The following is a 16,685-nucleotide window of genomic DNA, read 5'->3' as shown; positions in this document are numbered from 1 at the left end:
CACACGCAACTCCTGAGACAGAACAGTACGCTGCAAGTCACTCTCATGTATCGGTGACTCCACATAAAGTGTTTCCTCCAAACTCGGCTCAGCTTGCGCAACAACTCATGCATTAACAGAATTTTCAGCATTAGTAATCTGAAAAGGTCTATGATTAGATTTCAGGGGGAAACAGTTAAATTGAGCTTTAACATGCAAGGCATCAGCCACTTGTGGTTTCACTTTGTAATGAAGCCACTCCTGAGCCAGGACGGCGACTTACCCGGTAAAGCTGCAGAGAAGACTTGAGAGCTGCGAGGCTGGGGCTGGATGGAGTCCCGGGGTTTGTGGCATCAGCCACATTATACAGCCAGCGGATCAGTTCTTCCAGCTGACAGCAAAATGTCTGTGGAGACAAATAAAAACATCTGGTATTAGTGACTGAACTACTTTTTAAAGGCTAGAAATAGGATTCCACAAGAGGGACTAAGCACCTTTCCAGAACTTTCCCTCACAGAGGCGTTAGTCTCCCCGCCCCTTCCCTGGACCGCCCCCTCATTCAGGGCAATAAAAGCCCATTAGGCTCAGTCTCCTTCAATGTGGTGTCCACCAGAAACGTCAGGCTGAGCAAACCAGGCCTGCAGGCAGCGGTGAGCAGCAAAGCAAAGGGTAGAGGCAAGGAGCGTCCCCAGGAGCCAACTCTCGGGCTCGCACTGCTACTGTCAAACTCTGTGGGGACAAGGGATGACTCATCTGAACCCACACCCAAAACAACCGTACCCCATGGGATCTCAGTCTAAGATTTTATTTGAAAGGGAGTGACGGAGAAGAAGGCACAAGCTTGCGCGCGCACACACACACACACGCGTATACACACAGGAGGGGGAGGGGAGGGGAAGGGGAGAAAGAAGAGAGGAGGGGAGGGGAAAAGGGGGAGGAGAGAAGGAAGAAGGGAGGGGAGAGCAGAGAGAGAGGACACTTCCACCGGCTGCTTCACTCCCTGAATGGCCATTTATGGCTTGGACAGGCCAAAGCCAGGAGCTTGGAGCTTCATCTGAGTCTCCCATGTGTGTGGCAAGGGCCCAAGTACTTGGGCCATCCTCCACTGCTTTCCCAGGCACATTAGCAGGGAGCTGGATGAGAAGTGTACTGCAGGGACTCAAACCAGTATTCCAATATAGGATGCTGGTGTCACCATGTCAGCCCAGCATCTTCGTCTGTCATCACAAAAGGGCACTCGGTAACATCTGTCCTACCTGCTTCACAGGATAAAGAAAAGCATGCATGTGACACCCTGGGGAGGTTCAAGTCCTCCCCTTTGTCGCTGGCTCCCACACTCACTCATGCTGCTTCCTGGGGAAGGTGGGCAGAGGGACACTTAAGAGCATGGAGAAGGACATTCCTGAACTGCAGTCATGTGTCAGGGCCTGCATGAAGCCCCTGACATGAATTACTTCATCTACACAACATCCTAAAGAGACAGGAATCCAAGGGTTACAAAAAAGCCAACTCAAGAGCCCAAATACCAGAGATTGCAGGGCCACGATTCAAATTCAGGTCTGTCTGCCCCTGATAATCCTATGCCACACACTACTAACCAGACCCTGAGAGCAACAGTTCGTCAGAAAGAAGGTTCAGTGGCCAACAAGGCTAGGGCGTGGGACATCAAATGCCTGAAGTCTGCAGCAGCACCTCTCAGCGGGAAGCAGCCAGGAGGGCTGGTCATTAAGAGCTCAGACTCCAAGGTCTGCCTGGGTCTGATTCCTGGTTCTGGCCTTGCTAACTTTAACTGGGCAAATTTACTTTTCCCTAAACAGCGACATGAGAACCCCACTGAGCTGGTTAGCGTGGCGAGGACTAAGTAAGTACATGCAGCGCTCGGTCCATTTAACAAGTTTTTATGATGTTAGTGGCTCAGGGAAGGAGACGCCGTACACAAAGCCTCGTAAGGTGTTGTTACCTTCACACATTGTACCAGCGATTCCTGCCCCTGTTCTTCGTTCCCAGGAAGCCGCCCTTCAGCAGCTAGGGCTGAGGAAGGCCACGGGTCCAACACGGCGGGCAAGGAGGCCCCTGGAGCCTGGCTGCTCACCAGACTGCCTTCCCCTGCAGAGTCCTGGGGACAGACAAAGGAGCGCACAAAACGGCAGTTCTGGCTCTCAAAGCCCCCAGAGCCTTGCAGGGCAGTCTCAGAGGGAAGCTGGCTTTGGCTGGAGTCCGATGGGAGAGAAACCGGCCCATCACTGTCCGACACTTCCAGGGAACTCTGCCCTTCGGAAGCCCCACCAGGAAAGGTCATCAAGGTGGGGATGGAGCCCAGATACGAAAGCAAACTAGAAACCTGCGTCAGCCGAGTGGGCAAGGCCAGATACTCGTCGTCACTGTCTACTTCCTCTTCCAATCTCCATCCAGACCCCGTGCAGGCAGGCCATCGGACACTCTGGCTGGCCCCTTTTTCCTTCTCTGGCCTGGGCAAAGGCCACCCTCTGTCCCAAGTCCTCAGCTGGGAAGAGCCCACTTCGAGATGCTTGCCCACGGGGAACGAGTCCTTTGCACCCCTTGGAGTTGACTCTCTGCTTTCCCAAGGAGCATCCCTGGTGCCTGGAGCCCTGGGTGTAGATGCCAACTGGCTCCAAGGTGCCACTCCCACGTTGCCCTGCTTCTGGGGTACCCCAGAGGGCCACTGCTTAAGGTGGGACTCTCTGGCCACAGAAAACGGCAGAGCCGTGCCCTCTGGGGGTGGGCCATTCGGGGAGACATTAGTGGGTGACTTGAGGGTACTGGCAGGGGAGACAGAGAAGCTATCCAGGTCTACCCCCGAGTCCTGCAGGACAGGGTCAGCCGGCACATGGCTGTTCCGGTGCTGGGGAAGCTGGGGCCCAGGCCTCAGCGGGTAAGTGTAGTCCAGCAGGTCTTCATACTCTTTATTTGGGTTCCAGAGCGGGGAGTGACGGTCAGGGGAAGGAGGCAAGGAATCTGGCAGCACACAGGCCCAGTACTCGGCCTGGAAGGAGAGGTGCCTCCTGCTGAGGCCAGCAGCATCAGCCCCAGAGTTCCTGGGCAGTGGTGGCCACTGGAGCCGAGGCCCTGGCCTCAGCAGACAGGGGGCTGCCTGTGGGACCACCAGCTCTAGGGAGGAGACCTTGGCAAGGGAGCAACTCTGAGGCTCCGCTGGCTCTCGGTGATCCTGGAGACTGCTGCCCGTGGAGGAGGCAGACAGACTGCAGCTGGCAATCTGGGCAGCTGTGGCCCCTGGGAGAGGGAAACCTGAGACGTGAGGCTGCTGGCTGAGGCCCCCTCCCAGGGGCAAACCCACTGGGGAGGGGTCGTCTTCAGTATCTGCATCATGTCCTGAGCAAAGAGCTGCAGCTCTGGGAAGAGGTGACTGAGGTAGCTCCTTGCAGGCAGAAAGCTTGGGTTCCTCCATCTGCAATGAAAAGAAGAAAAGGCAGCAATGAACCAAATTTCTTTTCTTAGCTAACAAAGCTGGAGTTCTCTAGGGGGCCCAGAAGTGCTCAAAGATCTCAGAAGTTTGTTGCCGGAGGCCAGAGTCAGAGCATGAGCTGCCTGTGGGGATGTGGCCAGTGCGAGATCCAGCCTGCTCTGAGCAGCAGAACCAGCTTTCCCAGACTGACCCCTGGCCCTTTCAAAACGCCTTCCTCCGTTGACAGCTAGCGTGTGAGTGGGCAGACCCCTGCAGCTCTGTCAGGAGGCCCCCAGGCTGCACTGTGCTCAGCTCCCATGCCAGAGGCAAACACTGGCAAAGCAATCATTCAGCTCTTGGCAATCTAAGTTTTTTTTTAATATCTTACATTATTTTTAAAGATTTATTTTCATTTTACTTGAAAGGCAGAGAGAGACAGAGAGAGGTCTTCCATCCAGTGGTTCACTCTCCAAATACCAGGCTCGGCCAGGCCAAAGCCAGACGCCAGGAGCCCAGAACTTCAATCTCCCATGTGGGTAGCAGGGATGCAAGTACTTGAGCCAACATCAACTGCCTCCCAGAGCATGCATCAGCAGAAGTAGCAGGGACTCAAACCAGCACTCTGATGTAGGACGCGGGTGTCCCAAGTGGCATCCTACTGCACCATCTGCCCATGCCTGCAACTTGCATTTTTAACCTGCTCAATGGACTGACCCTGGATGAGGGCAGCATGGTGGTTATGGGCATGGGTTTTGGGAAAAGACCTGATGTCAGCCCTAACTCTGCCAGTTTCCAGATGTACAACTAACTTCAAAGCCTCACTCCCTCCTGTAGAAGGGAGAAGGTGACAGCAGCAGCCCCTCACAGCACGGGACTAATGGAGGCCATGTGTGGAAAGCACATGGCAAGACCTCCAGAAGCAGGCGGCACTGTAACCAGCACCGACTCAGACTGTCCCAGTCCATTTCTGGGCTTGCTCCTTCACTTCCTGCCCTACTACACCTCTGACTCAGTGGTGTCAGATTACCCCCCCCCCCCGCCACTCCTGCACCTGGTAGGGTGGGGGAACCCGGTTCCCTCGCAGTCACACTTGGAGCCTTGTCACAAGACAGGGCTCTGTGGGGGGATCAGGTGACAGCCAAGACCACAACAACATGGACAACACCAAAGCCACTTCCAAGAGAGGTCTTGGCAGTAGAACGTGATAGGCCGCCAGGGCCAGACCATTCAGGTTGCCCCCCACATCACCAGGGAGTGAAAGGTCAGCTGATGTGCTGTAGTCACAACACCCAGTAGGATTCCCTGCCCCATGTGACTGCCACGAGGAGAGGCTAACCTGCAGTCAGGGCGGCCGAGCAGCTCTCCTTAACCAGCGGCAGTGTCACCCACCCTGGAGTGCCTGAGGCTCCTTCAGGTCCCTTAGGTCCCAAAGCGATTCGGTGGCAGAGTCCTCAGGAGCCCATAGCCCTCCTTTCCCAAGTCTCTTCAGGGACGCCCCACTCTTCCGATCACCATGCCAGAAACAAGGCTCCCCTTGTCAGGACAGTAGGCTCTTGGCCTACTTGAGAACAGGAAGTGCCATGCCATGGACAAAGCCCCCGTGGGCCTTGAGGCCTAGCTCCCCACATGAACCAGCACCCCAGCACAGGGGGTGAGGTGGTAAGAGAAGACAGAACACACCCCAAAGAAGAGCACTGGGTCCAGCAACAATCCCACAGCTCTCTCCGTACCTGGCTCCCCACGGAGTGTGAAGGGTCTCCAGGAGGCCCCCTGCTGGCAGGAGGAAGCGGGCCAGAGCGCACTGCCTGCTGTTCCGGGATGTTATTGGCCGGTAGGCGGTAAACTCCAGAAGGGCTGCCGGGGTCAGTCCCAGCGCAGCAGGCAGGGGCAGGAAGCCCATCTGCCCCCCAAACAGGAGAGGCGGGCCCTCCCTCGGCTTCTAGGCGCAGGGACTGCTCGCCACGCACGGGCCCTGAAGGGTCCACTCCACGGCTCCATCTCCTGTAGGGCTGGGCCCCTTCTGCAGCTGCTTCTGCCTCCGCCTTTTCTTCACCCAGGGCCATTGAGCTGACCCCCGGGCTGTTTTTCCTGAGTCTTCAGCTCCCTACAAAACAGAGGAAGGAGAGGAAAAGTAAATTTCCTACATCTGTGTCTAGAAATTTTGCTTTTTACTAGTTATGGCAAACATTTTCTTTGGTCCAAGTAAAATGAAAACTACTTCCTTATAGGTACACAGCAGTCTGGCTTTTCCTTAGTCCCAGACCCTTCCAAAGGGGACAGAGGCATGTCATTTTGTCCTCAGCTTTTATGGTTGCTGGTGCCATTGCAGGAGCGTCAATACAGGTCCAAATCTGAGTCAAGGCTCAATGCTGCCTAGGGCACCTTCTCACCCTGTCCCTCCTGCCCAACCTCTAGGTCAGAGAACTGGTTAGCCCTCCCCATGAGCACCCTGCAGTGGCTGTGTTGTCTCCACGGAGCCATGACTCAGGTCTTGCCTAGAGGACAGCAAGTCAGGGCATGCTGGGCTCGGCTGGGCCAGGAGGAGTTCCCCGTGGCTCTGCCTGGCACAGGAGGCAGACTCCTCTCACAAAGCAACCCTACCCCCACTCCCAGGTGGCCAGTGACCAACGAGAAGAATCAGCAACTCTGCCCAGCTGATGTGGAATGTACTGTGGAGAGAAGTGTGCAAAACAGGTGGGTGCAGTGGCCCTGTATCCGGTGCATTGAGGCCAAGCGCTCAGGGGAGGAGGAAAAAAACTGGGCGTGGGATCTGTAGACAGGATGAGCTGAGGGACAACAGGCGAGAGCCCCCTTAGCAAATCCTACACTACCTGCTGGGCTGCTGCTGGCAGCACTGGTGGGCTGGGCGAAAGGAAGACAGACTCTGGGAGGTGCTGGAAGGGGTGAGAGGGAGCTGGGTGTGGGCAGCCACATGCTGTGTTCCAAGTTCAAACCTTGACAGAAATAGCCCATCTCCTTAGGGACAGGAGGTGCTGGTGGCAATAAGGGGGCAGGTGGAGGCAGCTGCAGGCTCATCCCACTGGGTAGCCTGTGTGCCAAGCTGGGTGGATGCTGCCTACACGTCGAAGCCCCTGAGAGCACTGCAGAGATGAGCACTCATTTCACTCTCACAACCCTGCCTCTGCCAGGCAGGCACTAGCCCCAGACAGCTGCTCTGACAGGCAATATGGGCACTGCTTCAAGCGCACGGAGACATGGAATTAGAAGACAAGTACTGCAGGGCAAAAATTCTGAAATCCATGTGTAGGTGGTTTTTTTTTTTTTTTTTAAAAGATGTACGCATTTATTTGAAAGGCAGAGTTACAGAGGGAGAGGGAGAAAGACATCTTCCATGCACTGGTCACTTCCCAAATGGCTGCAACAGCCAGCGCTGGGCCAGGCCAAAGCCAGGAGTCAGGAGCTTCTTCCAGGTCTCCCATGTGGGTGGCAGGGACCAAAGCACTTGGGTCATCTTCCGCTGCTTTCCTAGGCCCATTAGCAGGCAGCTGGATTAGAAGTAAAGCAACTGCAGGCAGAGGCTTTATACACAACACTGGGCCCCATGCATAGTTTTTTCACAGCACGCATTTTCCACAAACTCAAAGACATAATAATTCATATACATAATAAGGTTCAAACACAGAATAGTATATAATAAGGTTCAAACATAATAAGGTTCAAACATAAAGATGCACTATGAACACAAGTCTCCCTCCACCCTTGTTCCTGTCCCTCCACTGGAACAAGCCAAGTCCACACAGAGCTTCCCTGACAAGGGCTGGCTCAGTGAGTATGCTCAGGGTCAGCCACTGTCACTAGTGTCATGTGGGGTGCTGACAGCCTCACCTAACTGGTCACCTTACAAGGAACAAAGGAACCAACTGGACAAAAAGCAACCAAGTTTTCCTAGAGATCAAGCAAAACATTTACTATTGGAGACTCCCACAACCAAGTGAACAGTTTTTCTGGTTTTTTGTGTGATTCTCATCTCCTGGTATATAAGCAAACATAAATTTCTACTTTTACCATGCCCCCTGCCCTTCCCTTTTGTGTTTTTTTTTTAAAAGATTTAATTTATTTATTTGAAAGTCAGAGTTACACAGAAAGAGAAGAGAAGAGAAGAGAAGAGGAGAGAAGAGAAGAGAAGAGAAGAGAAGAGAGGTCTTCCATCCGCTGGTTCACTCCCCAACTAGCTGCAACGGCTGCAGCTGCACCAATCAGGAGCCAGGAGCTTCTTCCAGATCTTCCCACATGGGTGCAGGGGCCCAAGGACTTGGGCCATCTTCTACTGCTTTCCCAGGCCATAGCAGAGAGCTGGATTGGAAGTGGAGCAGCCGGGACTAGGACCAGTGCCCATATGGGATGCCAGCACTTCAGGCCAGGGTACAGCGCCAGCCCCCTCTTTTGTGTTTTCAATAAAGGCAGCAAACTGCACAGGGCACACTTCTCAGACCCTTGGCAATCACTCCTTAGTGACACAAGGTCATTGCCTTGCCTTCCTTGTTTTCATCTTGGCCTGGTGTGGATTCCACTGTAAGGGTGTATGCTAGTTTATTTCACCAGTCCCTTTCTAATGGACATTTGGGTTATTCCCAATGTCATGGCAAACAGTGCTGTGACATGCGTCAGCTGTGTGTGTGCTGACATCCCCACAGCAAAAGTAGCCCAACGTGGAACTGCTGAGGTGAAGGGAACCCACTCGAATGTGTCTGACAAACACTGCCAAGTGCCCTCCTCTGGTCGGTATCACTCCACACCCAGCACATGTGAGTGCAAGGCCTCTAACCCTCACTGCACAGGTGGGGAAACCACAGCTCTGAGAGTCAAGTCCAGGGCTGTCTGACTCCAGAACCCAAGATGTTTATAAATCAACCTGGGAACAAGCTGTAAAACAAGCATGCAAAGTAGGCAAGGAGAGACCTGCAGAGGGACAAAAAGAAAGTGACCGAGTCCTGCTGACAGATTTTTCATGGAGCTGCATCCTCACCTTGTGGCTCTGGAAGAAACTGCAATGAAGATGTCATCATGGGTGATGTGTTTCACAACCACAGGGTAATCAGACCCATGACATGGAAAAACTAGGGTGAAGACTGAATCTAGCCTGCGACTCTCACTGGCCAGACCTCTCTCACTGCACTCTCGACAGGGTGTGGTCTGCAGGGGGTTGCTGGAATAAAACGATGTTAGAGCAAGAGGGGATGCACACAAATTATCTCTTTGTTTTCATGATGTGTATGCTTTTGTCTTGTCTTGAACTCATTATCCCACTGACTATGATGCTGGCATCCCATAGGGCGCCAGTTCTAGACCTGGCTGTTCCACTTCTGATCCAGCTTCCAGCTAACGTGCCTGGGAAAACAGCAGAAAATGGCCCAGTGTTGGGCCCCTGCACACATGTGGGAGACTTGGAGGAACATCCTGACTCCTGACTTTGGCCTGGTCCAGCCCCAGTCATTGTGTCTATTTGCAGAGTGAACCAGTAGACAGGAGATTTCTCTGTCTCTATATATAGACTTCAAAATGTTTTGCACCAAAATAAACTCATCTTTTAATACCATTTTTCCCCAAGACCTTTATGAATTATCTTCTCCATAGCTATTAGAACATACTCTGAAGAAGGCCCCAAGTAACTTATAAGAATTCACACAAATCTAAAGTAAGTGAACAGTGTGGTCAGAGGCCCTTTAGCAACCACATAACAAAGTCTGAAATTCAATGATTTTCATGAAAATGGCACTTTTGAGAAAATAATACAGGCAGTTATTTTCTGTCTGGATAATCAGTCCCTTCCTAATCTTTTTATTTAAAAAATGTTTATTTTCATTTTATTTGAAAGGCATAGAGACAGGGAGAGAAATTCCACCCATTGGTTCACTCGCAATAGTCAGGGCTGGGCAAAGCCAGGTCTCCCGTGTGGGTAGCAGGGATTTCAATACTTTTTTTTTTTTAATTTTTTTTTTTTTTTGACAGGCAGAGTGGACAGTGAGAGAGAGAGACAGAGAGAAAGGTCTTCCTTTTGAAGTTGGTTCACCCTCTAATGGCCGCCACAGCCGCCGCGCTGCGGCCGGCGCACCGCGCTGGTCCGATGGCAGGAGCCAGGTGCTCATCCTGGTCTCCCATGGGCTGCAGGGCCCAAGTACTTGGGCCATCCTCCACTGCACTCCCTGGCCACAGCAGAGAGCTGGCCTGGAAGAAGGGCAACCGGGACAGGATCGGTGCCCCGACCGGGACTAGAACCCGGTGTGCCGACGCTGCAAGGCGGAGGATTAGCCTATTGAGCCACGGCGCCGGCCTATGGATTTCAATACTTTAGCCATCATCTGATGCCTCCTAGGTCACACATCAGCAGGAAGCTGGATCAGAGCAGAACAGCCAGGGTTCAAACCAGGCACTCTGATAGGGGATGAAAGAGTCCCAGGCAGGGACTTAAGCTGCTATACCTAATGCCTGCCCCATCTAAATCTTATTTTTAAATCCATCTGACAAATCATTTTTCCCTGTACAAGCTTATTATGAGAACTAAGAAAGATATGAAAGAAAATAAAAATGAGTCTATAATGTGTCCCAAACTGTAGATGAAATGCTATGGAATGTAACGGAAGAAATCAGCTGGCACAGATAATCAAGGAAAACCCACTGAAGTCATGTCTGCTGCAGCCACAGCACTTTTAAAGCGCTCACCAAGCCGCAGAAACACCGGCCAGGCTGTGGTAACACACCAGCTGCGGATTCCCAGGGCTTGACGCTGTCTGCATCTGCCAGGCGGGCGTCCTTACCACTGAAGGAAAGGTCTAGAAGCTATGATCATTCCTCTACCCTTCTGGGGGCAGGAATGCTGCTTGGACGCTTCCAATGAGACAGCGCCTCCTTCTCAGAGCCCTGCTCAGACTGCTGGGCACCACTGGCTATGTTGGACCAACATTGTCTCCCAGGTCATCAACTTTCAACAACCTACTCACGTGGTACCTGCCTGCCCTCAGATCACAGTTTACAGTGCTCCTGGATGCCAGCAGTCCTGTGACAGGGCAGAGGCCTCAGCCAGCCTCTTGCCTGACAAGTGCCAGGAGGCTGGCCCAAGTGACAGGAGGCATCCAAGCACACAGAATGAACAATATGCTCTGTCTTGTCAAAGTCAAGAGACAACCACACATGTGCCAGGATATTCTCGGGACTACCTGGACTTGACTATCACAATTCACCACCAGCTTGGGCCCCTGCACCCATGAGGGAGACGCGGAAGAAGTTCCTGGCTCCTAGCTTTGGCCATGTGATCCATCAGATACAATTAGGAGTGACGCAAGCTCGGCTTTCTCTTGCCCTACAGTAAGAACATGCTCATGCTCTTGTATGCGGTGAGCCTGGACACGTGACCCTTCTGGCGACCTCTATCACCCCCGGGTGGGACTGTCACAGCTGCCTGGGTCTCCTCCCACTTGCTCTATTCAGGATGGAGAAAGGGGAGTGGGAGCTGGGGTGAGGAAGGATGTTCCGCTCATAACTAAACCATGCAGAGGACAGATCAACTAGGGAGAAATTCTCTGAACAAAAGAGGACTTGCCCCCGGATTCTTTAAATCAAAAGCTCCCTTTGAAATAATCTTTTTCAGACCGATGCTGCTCTGTAAGTTCCATTCTGTCAGGGCCTGTCCCTGTACTCAAGAACATAGCGAGCCACCTGCACCAGCCACCAGAGCAAGCCCTACCACTTCAGAGGCCAAAACTCTGAAACTTGTTTTCACAGGAGGCCGAGGTGTAAGTGGTTGTAAATGCCATGAACACACAGTGGCAGGGCTGGGCCACACAAGCAGACAACGAGGCTTACCATGCTGCTCTTCTGCCTAGAGCAAGCAAGTGCCCCAAGAAAAGGGGCCTGTGGTAGGACAGGGTCCACTCAGGCTGCAGGAGGGCTCTAGGGGGCCCGAGACTCTTGGGAGAAAAGAACTTCAAGGCAGAGGCCAATCCAGGCATTGGAGGCAGCACAAAGTGGGTTAAAGAGAAATGTGGGAGAGGCCAACAAAGGGGGTGGCCACAGGAGATGACTGTGGTGGCCTCAGAGCCGGGTGGTGCCAGGAAAACTGGCTGTGCACCTGCTCCTTCCCTGCCTGGGCAAGGCCCCCGGGTGCCCTTCAGTCCTCCAGACAGGCCTGGTTACCCTGGCACTTTGCTCCCCTTCTTTGCACACAAAATCAAAGTACAGTGAAAACGAAGAGCAGACTTGAAGCCACAGAAGGGTATGTGGCTCCCGTGGCTTGGCCACAGGACCAGGCTCTCCTCAGGACCCTCTGGCACCAGCAGCTCTTTGACTTCCCTCCTAGGGCTGCTTCCCTAAGTCATGATAGAGCAGGAAGAGTCCCCAGGCCCTTGGAGGAGCCAGTGGTTGTCCCTTTGCTTCTCCCTTGCACATCTGTTGGCTAACTGGCAGGACCCCCAGACAGCCTCACAGCGAGGGCCATCTTCTAAGTCGCTGGGTACGGTCTTCAGACGGCCTTTAAAACAAGCAACTGCCGCATCTGCAAGGAGCCTGCATGAGCTCCCAGCCACCGCCCTCCTCAACCCCAGGCTCTCTGGCCTCCCCGGCAGTTAGCAGAGTGTCCCCGTCCCACGAAGTTTATGAGGATGCTGAGGACAGAACATGTCCATTAACTGGACTGAAGGGCAAAGCAGAATAGCAGCTTCCCTGTATGCTGAGGGTGACGGCAAGGCACCATGTGGGACACCAGCACCCCGCGTCAGAGTGCCTGGGTTTGAGTCCCCACTGTGCTCATGACCCCAGCTTCCTACCAGTGCTCACTCTGGGGGGCAGCAGGTGAGGGCACCCTGCCACTCATGTAGGAGAGCTGGCTCCTGATTTTGGTCTGGCACAGCCCTGGCTTCTATAGGCACCCGGGGAGGGAACCAGTGGATGGGAGACCTCTCCAACCCTTCCTCCCTTCAAACAATTTTTTAAAAAGTCACTCTACTATTAAAGGAGGTGTACCTGGACCATACAGTTAGAGCCCGATGGCTGCTGTCTTTACTAATGGTTTTCTGTGAGGCCACCAAGCGACATATATGAAGACTGAAAGGAACTTAGTTTTCTCCACAGACACTAAGAACTGCACTCACCATACTGCAGCATCCTCTCTGGGGAACTCGAGGGAGAATTCTCAGGTCCCATTCACAAAAACAGGTGTTCCAGCTGAGCAGCTAGTTTGTTCTTCATGGCAAAAATGATGAAAACGTCTTCTTTGCTTTGGCTGCTAGAAAGCTCAGGGCCAAATATGGAGTCTCACTGAATAAAATGACTAGGACAGAAGGCACTCGCTGGGGCTGGTACTGTGGCGCAGCAGGTTAAGCTGCTGCTTGCCAGTATCCCATATAGGAGTGCTGGTTCAAGGCCCAGCTGCTCTGCTTCCAATCCAGCTCCCTGCTAATGTGCCTGGGAAAGCAGCAGCAGATGATGGCCCAAGTGCTTGGGCCCCTGCCACCCTCATGGGAGACCAGATGGAGTTCATGGCTCCTTGTTCCAGCCTGGCCAAGCCTAAGCCAATTTGGCTCATTTGGGGAGTGAACTATCCAATGGAAGAGTGCTCTGTAACCTTGCCTTTAAAATAAATAAATAAATCTTTTTTCCAAAAAAAAAAAAAAAAAAAAAAGAAAGAAAAGAAATTGAGGCAGATACAGTGAAAGAAAAGTTACAGGAAGTCAAGTGAAAGATTAGCACAAAAGGTGAGGGTCTTTTTAAAGACTTATTTATTTATTTGAAAGGCTACAGAGAAAGAGACAGAGATAGAGAAAGAAAGATCTTCCAGCCACTGGTTCACTCCCCAGATGGCTGGGCCACCCCAATGCCAGGAGCCAGGAACTATATGCAGGTACCCTATATGCGTGGCAGGGGCCCAAACACTTGGGCCATCTTCCACTGCTTTCCCAGGTGCATTAGCAGGGAGCTGGGTCACAAATGGAGTCGCTGAATCTCGAACTTCTGCTCATAAAGAATGCCAGCATCACAGACAGTGGTTTAACCCACTGCGTTACAACGCCAGCCCACTCGATTTCTTTTATTAACAACCTTATTATTACATCAGAAGCACCTTACAGTCCGCACATCATTTTTGGAACAATGCCAAGAAATTTTTACGCTGAGGATAAAATAATAAATATGAAAAAAGCTCCTAGTTCCCAAGTTTACTACCACAAGAAAATGAGCCCTGTTTCTCAGACCTCCTAAAAGCAGGTGCAGATGCTCCATTTGGTCCTTTGCTACTCAAAGTGTGGTCCAAGAGCAGCACATGCACAGCACCACCACCCGTGCTGGGAGTGCAGATTCCTCGGCCCCACCCTGGAGCCTTGGCATCAGAATCCCCGTTTCAGCTCTATCTTCAGACGACCTGGTAAGCACACACGTTTTAAAAGCACTCGGCCAGGCTCTGCATTGTGACGCAGAGGGTAATGCCACCACCTGGAATATCTGTATCCCAAATCAGAGTGCCAGGTTACTCTGAGCTTCTGATCCGGCTCCCTGCTAATGTGCCTGGGAGGCAGCAGATGATGGCCCAAGGACATGGGTTCCTGCCATCCTTGTGGGAAACCCAGATGGAGTTCCTGGCTCTTGGCTTCGGCCTGACCCAGCCCTGGTTACTGCGGGCATATGGAAAATTCCTCTTTGCCTTTTACACAAATGACAAAAATCTTAAAAAACAAAGCTTCCAGCAGCCCCAAAGGAACAACGGTAATGGCTGTACCACTGTTTACCTAGCACCTGTCACTGAGAAGGAAATTTATGGCCCTTATGCTCGAGGCCTCCACAACGGGACAGGGAAAAAGCTCATACCTTGTGGTAGGTTTTTAATGGCTAATTATGGACTGTCACAGCTGGAACAGAGTTCTCAGAATCAATGTATTCCCTAGAAAGAATTCAAGACTCACTGTGGCTAACCTAAAAACAGAATCACAAACGGGATACCTGGATTTCCCCTGTGACAGTTCCAAGTGAGGAGTGAAAATTGTAGACTCCAACTATTTAAGAGAAACTGGCATGCCAAAGGGGGCTTACAGCTGAAAGGAAACGTCCAGTGCAGCCCGTTTCCTGCATCCACAAAGGAAAACCTGGTACAGGAAAACCTGGAAGTGAGGTAATGCCTCTCGCTGCACCCGACACCTCCGGGACCCGCAAACGGGTCTAAATCCATCTGGAAGATGTCTTCCACTTTTCACAATGTTTCTGTGCAACCTTAGCAAGAACAGAAGCCACCCAAAGCCCACCCCCACAGGCTCTGCGTGCTGCTGCCTGAGGGTTTTCGGTCAGCCACATCAGGCCCCATCCATTTCACTCCTTTGCTCTTACACCACCATCTTGAGTGGCCGACCACACTAATCAAGTGCACTCGGAGAAATCCTTACCTGGCACCTAATCAAGCTCCACTGGGTGATGAGATTCTGGCTGCATAAGCAGACAGCTGCCTATGGCATATCTGTACTGTGTTGGGTGGGGGGATCAGGAAAGGCCCAACGGGTTTTAACAAAGGATCAGATAAAGCCAAAAGGCTGGGACACCCTCAAGAGAGAGGGACCATACAGACACCATTGCTGATGACCTGTACCTGTTTATTTTTACCTTAACCAGTAACAGGTACTGAACTTTTTCTTTGGGCCAGAAACTCCGTTAGGCACTTTCTATCAATATTTTAATCCTCACAACTCGGAGTGCAGGTACTCTTATTATTCCCGTTTTACAGATGAAGAAACTGAGGCAGGGAACTTAAAGGAACTTACCCAGGGTTAGTAACAAGGCAGATCTCATTTGCCTTAACACACAGCCTGAGGCCAGCTGCCTCCCTGTAAGAATAACTGGCCCAACAGGTTAAAGAAAAGTTTGTTTCCTCAACTTCTGGCTACACTGATTTTTTGTTTTTCTTCTGGCTTCCTTCCACCCCCGAGTGCCTGCTCTGCTCCAAGCATTGTGCTAGGGCTGGGGAAACCACAAGGCCACAGCGGAGCCGGTGAATCTCAGCTGCTGGGTGAAGGTGCTTCAGAAGAGATGAACCCGAACTCCCGGCTCTCTTCTGTCCCGAGGGGCCAGGTGGTGGGAAGGGCTGGGAAGGGGTGCCTCTTCTGGATCCAAGCCCGGCAAACGGAGCCAACACCCTTTGTCAGGCGCTCTCACCGCATCCTACAGGCCCCAGCGCTGACAGCTCGTGGGCTGTTTACCAACGCGGCCTCCCTGCTTGCCCCTCATGGACCCTACGGGATCCAACGGGCAGCTTTCCGCTCCCTACAAACGGTACCCGGAACGCAACCTAATCACCGTAAAGGGCCCGCGACGGGCTTTGCTTCAGGGCAGGAGCGCCGGCCCGGTGCTGACAGCTGGAAAAGGCAGCCCTCCTACATAAAGCGCCAGGCACCGAGCGCGGATGGGAGAAACCGTTCATCTCCATCTCTCCAGGGGCATGGATGGGAGCGGCGTTCGCCACCACCCGCCAGCAGCGTAAACAGCACCGCGGCCCAGGCGAGCCTGCTGAGGGGCAGATCGCCCGCCGCGGCCCAGGCGAGACGCCGGCCACGCGCGCCCCCGCCACCAGGCCCTGGCGTCCCCACGCCCGGCCTCCCGCCTCGGCCCCGCGGTTCGACCCGCGCACGCCGTTCCACCTGCAAAATGGAGGCGAAGGCACGAAGCGACGCCGCGACCCCAGCCAGCTTTTTGTATCCTGCGGGCGGGGACGCCAGGGCGTCGGCCCCGCACGGCCACGGGCCTCGCAGAGCGACCCCGGGAGATCGCCGCACGGAGGGGGCCGGGCCTCGCGCGCTGGGACTGCCCAGGCCGCCGCCCCCAGAGCCGCGAGCGCCCGCGCCCCGGCCTACCTACCGCACCTCGACGCTTCGCACGCTCCGAGCGGCCCCCGAAGCCCCATGCGCCAAGCCGGAGCCCGAGGTCCCACACGGCGCCCGCAGCCCGAGCGCACGAGCGCGGAACGCTCGGGGCGGGGCCGACCCCCAGGCCCGCCTGGCAGACCCTCCCCTTGTCCCTCCGCACGGGGACGCCTTAAGGCCCGGAGCAGCCAATCCCAGACCTCAGTCCGGAGGCTCCACGAATAGGCACCCAGATCCTACAAGAAGAGCCCACCCCTCGCGTCCTCCTGGCCTATGGGAGGCCGGATCTTCTTTGGGGGCGGCCGGCCTCCCTCTCCGTCCGCGCTGCGGGCCTGGGCTCGCTTCCTCGCGGCCGGCAGCGTTGTGAGGGGTCGAGTCGCCCTGGTGCTGGCAGATGGGGCGGTGTCGAGGGTGAGGTGCCGGGGCGCGCAGTG

General features: G+C 53.7%; 1 protein-coding gene across 6 annotated transcripts in view; it reads right to left on the bottom strand.

The window, feature by feature from the left end:
* Positions 1-16,333, bottom strand: part of CEP68 (centrosomal protein 68) — a 30,419-nt gene extending 14,086 nt beyond the window's left edge. For 2 of the 6 annotated variants that reach the window (XM_062209543.1, XM_062209545.1), the window contains exons 1-4: positions 12,508-15,890; positions 5,134-5,507; positions 1,940-3,406; positions 263-385 (exon numbers count right to left, since the gene is read on the bottom strand). In XM_062209543.1, coding sequence (XP_062065527.1) covers positions 263-385; positions 1,940-3,406; positions 5,134-5,466 — 1,923 coding nt within the window. In that variant the 5' untranslated portion in view covers positions 5,467-5,507; positions 12,508-15,890. Of the gene's footprint in view, positions 1-262; positions 386-1,939; positions 3,407-5,133; positions 5,508-12,507; positions 15,891-16,242 lie in introns of those variants that run through there. The other 4 variants (XM_062209546.1, XM_062209549.1, XM_062209544.1 and 1 more) reach the window with 4 other exon arrangements.
* Positions 16,334-16,685: the final 352 nt, after the last annotated feature.

Source organism: Lepus europaeus, chromosome 13, assembly GCF_033115175.1.
Source record: "Lepus europaeus isolate LE1 chromosome 13, mLepTim1.pri, whole genome shotgun sequence".
NCBI lineage: Eukaryota > Metazoa > Chordata > Mammalia > Lagomorpha > Leporidae > Lepus > Lepus europaeus.
The sequence above is the reverse complement of the archived record's forward strand: the minus strand, read 5'-3'. Positions and strand labels throughout refer to the sequence as shown.